Here is a 6,274-nt window from a genome sequence, read left to right as displayed (position 1 = left end):
TTAGCATTTATAAAAACTGGCAGATTTATTCTGCAGGGGCCCATTTTCAAGAAGCTAAAGGTGAAGGTGGGAGGGGAGAAGTTTCCTCCCCTTTTCCTTTCTCCCTCATCTTATTTTCTCCAAGGGGTAAAAATATGACCTGGACCCCAAAACCTACCCAAATAAAAAATCAAAAAACTGAGGTTCCAAAAAGTTACAGCATCTTAATTCCTCATAGAAAAGGGGGAGGAGCCAGAGAGAAGGGGAGTCCCTGGGGTGGGGGGAGGCACCCCCAGCCCGGTAAGACATCACCTCCCCTTAAATAGCTGCCCCAAATGGGGCAAGCCCGGGGCTATAGCATTTAAAAACTCCCACACCCCATTTTATCAAAACCAAAGAGAAAAAAAAATTTCCCTTTTCCCCCAAAACCCAAATATATATATATATTTTTCTTAAAAAAACAAAACTTTGAAGGCATTAAGCGTTAAAGTGAATCTAGAACAAAGGAATGTGAAATTCCCTCCTTCCTTCCCCCTTCCTGTGGGGTTCATTGGTGCATCCCCAGCAGAGGGACCGGCCCCAAGGGGATGGCAGAGGGGAAGGACCAAAGGGAGAAAAGGGCGGGGACCTCCCCAGCCAATCAGCAGCCAGTGTGGGTGTGAGCAGGGAAGCCACGCCCCCTTGGAGTTTTCCAAGTGGGATGGGGAATGGGAACGATGCATTCCTGTGTAGTCTTCAGCCAATTCCAAGTCAAGTAGAGGCAGGGAAAGCAAGGTGACAGGCGGGGTGTGCGGAAAGGAGAAGCGGGTCTTCTGGGTCCGTTCCTGTGGTCAGGGAGAACCCCGCTTCCTCAGCTCCTGGACAAAGGCTGGAAGGAAACAAGAAGCAGAGGTCAGGGGCACAGTCTCTGCCTCCTCCCTTCCAAAACAGGGCTCTTGCCCAGGGACATGATGCCTCCGAAATAAGTAAATGTTTAAGAACCAAACCAAACCAAACCAAACCACCTCACCTTCAATGATTTCCTCTTTCACTTTCTGCAATTCCTTCTTCACCTCTTCCAGAAGCTCCTAAAATTAATGGGGTACAACTAATCAGGAGCGGGTACTGGGACTTGCAGGAACGAATATCCCTTCTGTTACTTTTTGAGATGAGGACTTGCTCTGTTGCCCAGGCTAGGGTGCAACGGCACGATCACAGCTCATTGCAGCCTCAACTTCCTAGGCTCAGGCAATCCTCCTGCCTTAGCTTCCCAAGTAGCCCGGACCACAGGCACCTGCCGCCACAATCAGGTAACTTTTTCTTTTTTTTTTTTTTGAGAAAGTCTCCCTGTTGCCCAGGCTGGAGTGCAGTGGCCCAATCTCGTCTCATTGCAACCTCTGGCTCCTGGGTTCAAGCGATTCTCCTGCCTCAGCCTCCCAAATAACTGGATTACAGGTGCCCCCGACCAGGCCCAGCTAATTTTTGTATTTTTAGTAGAGACAGGGTTTCGCCATGTTGGCCAGGCTGGTCTTGAAGCTGACCTCAGGTGATCCACCCACTTCGGCCTCCCAAAGTGCTGGGATTACAGGCGTGAGCCACCCCGGCTAATTTTTTGTATTGTTAGTAGACACGGGGTTTCATCGTGGTCTCAATCTCCTGACCTCGTGATCCGCCCACCTCCGCCTCCCAAAGTGCTGGGATTACAGGCGTGAGCCACCGCGCCCGGCTGAGTCAGGTAATTTTTTCAAGTTATTTTTAGAGATGAGGTCTCCCAATGTTGTCCCAGGTTGGTCTCAGACTCCTGGCCACAAGCAATGCTCCCACATCAGCCTCTCAATGTGCTGAAATTACAGACATGAGCCACCGTGCCCTGCCAGAGTCCCCTCTTTCTTGTTGATGGAAAAGCCAGAGGGAGTAGGTTTGAGACCCACCCCTACCCCGACACCATGACATTGCTGTCAAGGTCGCAGAGTGACTGGAGGATTCTAGGGGAGAATTCTGGATCCTTGGAGCCGGAAAAGTACTGGAGAACATCCAGTACCAAGGTTGGCAAGTGCGTTCCAGCCTCCTGCCAACTCCAATTGGTGACGGACAGCTGGGTCAATGTGCGGAAGGGATTCAAGGCACTCATCGGGAATGAGCGCGGTGACAGATTAATAATGTCTGTCACAGGCGCCAGAAAAGGGGGCGTGGGGTCTGGGTCATCCTTGATCCAATCCAGCCTCTCCATTTGTCAGATTGGAAACCTGAGGTTTCTGAGATGTTACCTAGGATCATATGGCATGCCAGTGGCAGGGGCCAGACCTAGAACTCTCTTGCTGTGGTTCCCAACCTCCCCTCCAAGTTACCTGTTTCACCCTCTGTAGGTCCGAGTCATCGCTGGAGCTGGGCGTGCAGGGGTGGGTCTCGGAAGTGGTCACCGAGGAAGATGACTTCATCCTGGGGGAGTTGGCATGGTTTGGGAGAGCAATGAAATTAAAAAGAGGACCTGCTTCCCCACCTCCTATTCCAGGGATCACATTGAGTTCCGCCTTATAAATTGGGCAAGTCCAAGTATTTTGAGGTCCCCAGTTTTTGTTTTGTTTTGAAACAGTCACATTCTCTCTCCCAGGCTGGAGTGCAGGCACGATGGCGGCTCGCTGCGGCCTCGACTTCCTGGGCTCAAGTGATCCTCCCACCTTAGCCTCCCGAGTAGCTGGGACCACAGGTAAGTGCCACCATACTTGGCTAATTTCTGTAGAGTTGGAGTCTCGCCATGTTGCCCAGGCTGGTCTTGAACTCCTGGGCTCAAGCGATCTGCCCGTCTTGACCTCCCCAAGGGCCCCAGTACCAATGGCCTACCTTGGCAAGGTTGTGCTGTTCTTCTCCCAGGGTCTCCGTACAGATTCTGGGGATAGGCAACAAATCAGAAAGATCAGGGACAAAAGACTGCCCCCCAATCAATCTTACTCCCCCAATCTCATCAGCCCCTGTTCAAAGCCCCATCTCAGGAGACTACAATCCCCAGCACCATCGCCCTGACTCTCCCGTGAAGGTGCTTAACATGTGAGAACAGGGTATTCTGGGATTTGTAGTTCCTGTGGCTGGACTGGGCACTCACTCACCACTCTGGGCCGGGACTCTGGCCTCTGGCTCCTCCTGCTGGTAGGAAATAAAACTGCCATGAGCCAGCCCCTGCCGCACCTCTGCGCATTTCCTCTTTCAGGTTCAAACCCCACACATCCCACTATCCCTGCCCTCATGATCCGGCCTAAGAGGTGAAGGGCAAGAAGAGCCCCTAACTTACATTAGCAGATTCATCCTTGGGGGTTTTCTCCCCAACCTGTGTGGCTTTCCTTCTGCAGGAGAGAAAAGCAAAAACACATGCTCCGTCACCCAACCCATCCCCTTCCGAGGGGAGTTCTAGAAATGTAGATGCTAGGGCATAGAATTCTGGAACTCAGAAAACCTAAGGAAACTCTAGTTGCGAAATTGAAGAGATTGTGCTGGGCGCAGTGGCTCTCGCCTGTAATCCCAGCACTTTGGGAGGCTGAAGCAGGCGGATCTCTTGAGGTCAAGAGTTCAAGACCAGCCTGGCCAACATGGTGAAACTCTGAGTCTACTAAAAATACAAAAATTAGCCGGGCGTGGTGGCTCATGCCTGTAATCCCAGCTACTCAGGAGGCTGAGGCAGGAGAATTGCTTGAACCCTGGAGGCGGAGGTTGCAGTGGGTTGAGATCTTACCACTGCACTCCAGCCTGGGTGACAGAACGAGACTCCATCTCAAAAAAAAAAGAAAAAGAAAGAGAAAAAAAAATTCAAGAGATTGCAGTTCTAGAATCAGGATAGAGAAGGTTCTATGATTCTTATATTAGGGAATAGTAAGATTCCGAGGGTGGAGCGGTGCTGCGTTAGAACACTGAGATTGCCGGAATCTGAGTTCCCAGAATTCCAAGGCAGGATCTCCTACGGTTCTAGAATTCTGGGTTTCAGAACATTCTACAGGCTACCTAGGTGGTTGCAAGCCTCAGCCATTTCAGGAAATGACAAACCCCACCATTATATCCCAAACCTGGTTATCAAAGTGGGGAACATTCACCGAAAGAAACAAACCAAACAGGAATCGGAGCCCTCCCCTGACTGGGCCCTACTGAACTGGAATCTCCAGTTGACTCGGGCGTCCAGGCTCAGGCTCACCTCCGGGCCAGCATGGCGTTCATCTCTTCCATGAGTCCCCCACCTCCGCTTCGACCACTCTCAGCTTTGGGGGCTGCGGGCCCCCCTGAGGCCTCCTCCTGCTGGAGAAATTTAAAAGGGGCAGGAGCTTTAGGGGCAGGCCTTTTGGCCTTCCAGGCCTATGACACCGCCGGCAGCCCTGGCCTCATCCCCCATAAAAGCCCTGTTGCCCCTTCCCACCTCTCCCGGCCCCTCACCTTGCTGACTTTCCTGAGTTTGGCTCCAGCAATAGCTGCGGCCAGGCCTGGGGCCCCAGCTCCCCCACCACCAGGACCCTGTGCTGCTGGGAGAGGGGGTGCAGGGGGTGGTCCTCCCCCTGCTCCATGTGCTGCAGCTGGGACCCCCGAGGAGGGCAAACCTGGGGGTGGGGGGGGACCTGGAGGAGGGGGAGGTCCTGGTGGTGGGGGTGGACCCCCAGCTGGGGGAGCAGGTGGGCCTCCTGAAACAAACACAGAAAAGGGGGCAGCTGAAAGAGAAGCTTCGTTCTTCACTGTCCAGCTAGCTGGCCTCTTCCTCCAGGGAGGCCCCCTCCCAACTCCCGAAGCCATCTGAGCATCACCTGCATTGGAGACCCGGCGCTCTAGGTGCTCCGACGGGCCGGACTGCTGCCTGTAGGGGGAGGCGAGGGAGCTGCCGTCAATCAGGGCCCTAAGGATGACCAGCGAAGGGGCCAGCGACCTCCATCCTCTCTCTCAGAGGTCTCCAGGGACGCTGGCTCCTAATCCTCACCCAAGCCTTCCTCCCCTAGGGAACCAAGAATGGGGGTGGGTGAGAGTGGGGGGAATGGAGGGCAGGGCAGTGACAGGGAGAGATCTGAATGCGAGATTTCAGTCACTAAACTGTCAGGAACACCCGAATGACAAAATGCCCAAGATTCTTTTTTTTTTTTTTTTTTTTTGAGACAGAGTCTCACTCTGTCACCCAGGCTGGAGTGCAGTGGCTCGATCTTGGCTTACTGCAACCCCCGCCTCCCAGGTTCAAGCGATTCTCCTGCTTCATCCTCCCGAGCTGGGATTACAGGCACGGGCGCCACCATGCCCGGTTAATTTTTGTATCTGCAGTAGAGACGGGATTTCACCATGTTGGCCAGGCTGGTCTCAAACTTCTGACCTCAGGTGATCTGCCTGCCTCAGCCTCCCAGAGTGCTGGGATTACAGGAGTGAGTCACCACGCCCAGCCACGAGGTTCTTTCAACCACCATATTCTGATTTCCAGGAATCTGCAGGGACCAGGAGGTTCTGCAACTCTCAGTGTCAGAAATTTCTTGAACATTCTGAAAACTGCAAGTTAGCTGGGTTCTGAACTCTAGGAGTCAAGGGTTCTAGACCGTATGGAACTGGCCGTGGCTAAGGTTCCCCACCCAGGGCCCAGCCCCACCTTTTCTGCTGCTCCACCTCCTCCGGGGAGGGACCGTTCGGGACCGACCAGGTGGGAGGTGCTGGGGGTGGAGGGGGCCCACCTCCTGGAAGGTGAGAGAGAAAGGGCCACAAGTCAGTCCTGGAACTCTGCTCAGCCCTTGGCGTTTCCCTTGCTCTTCCAGGCCTCCCAGGAATCCTGCGCAGGGGCACTCACTTCCTCCTTCCTGAGGCCCTGAGGCTCCAGGCCCAGGAGGACACACCCTGGGAGGTGAGGCAGCACCAGCCTCCCTGGCCTGAGTTGCCCTAAGGCAGGTGTTGTTGTGATGTCCCAGTGACAGGAGAAGCTAAGGCCCAGGGGACAGTCACTTGCCCCAAAGTTCTCCAGGTTGGAATGTGCAGGAACAAGACTTGAATTCAGGCCGATTCCAGCAGCCAGGCTCTTAACCACTGTTGGTTTGTTTCGAGACAGAGTCTCACTGTCCCCCAGGCTGTGGAATGCAGTGGCGCAATCACGGCTAACCACAGTCTCAGTCTCCCCAGGCTCAGGTGATCCTCCAACCTCAGCCTCCCGAGTAGCTGGGACTACGGGCACATTTCACCACACCTGGCTAATCATTTATTTTTTTGTACAGATGGGATTTTGCTATGTTACCCAGGCTGGTCTCAAACGCCTGAGCTCAAGTTATCCAACCACCTCGGCCTCTCAAAGTTCTGGGATTACAGACATGAGCCACAGCACCTG

The 6,274-nt window shown here is 53.8% G+C and overlaps 1 protein-coding gene across 2 annotated transcripts in view; it reads right to left on the bottom strand.

Moving 5' to 3' along the window:
• The window catches only part of VASP (vasodilator-stimulated phosphoprotein), a 27,492-nt gene continuing 21,218 nt past the window's right edge, over window positions 1-6,274 (bottom strand). For both annotated transcript variants that reach the window (XM_011975110.1, XM_011975109.1), the window contains 10 exons: window positions 5,552-5,636; window positions 4,734-4,783; window positions 4,372-4,613; window positions 4,136-4,236; window positions 3,245-3,296; window positions 3,063-3,099; window positions 2,800-2,845; window positions 2,307-2,397; window positions 989-1,046; window positions 1-847 (listed from right to left, as the gene is read on the bottom strand). In XM_011975110.1, the coding sequence (XP_011830500.1) occupies window positions 810-847; window positions 989-1,046; window positions 2,307-2,397; window positions 2,800-2,845; window positions 3,063-3,099; window positions 3,245-3,296; window positions 4,136-4,236; window positions 4,372-4,613; window positions 4,734-4,783; window positions 5,552-5,636 (800 nt within the window). In that variant the 3' untranslated portion in view covers window positions 1-809. The remainder of the gene's footprint in view (window positions 848-988; window positions 1,047-2,306; window positions 2,398-2,799; window positions 2,846-3,062; window positions 3,100-3,244; window positions 3,297-4,135; window positions 4,237-4,371; window positions 4,614-4,733; window positions 4,784-5,551; window positions 5,637-6,274) is intronic.

The sequence above is a fragment of the Mandrillus leucophaeus genome, unplaced genomic scaffold (assembly GCF_000951045.1).
Source record: "Mandrillus leucophaeus isolate KB7577 unplaced genomic scaffold, Mleu.le_1.0 Scaffold151, whole genome shotgun sequence".
NCBI lineage: Eukaryota > Metazoa > Chordata > Mammalia > Primates > Cercopithecidae > Mandrillus > Mandrillus leucophaeus.
This window is presented reverse-complemented; position numbering and strand designations above follow the sequence as displayed.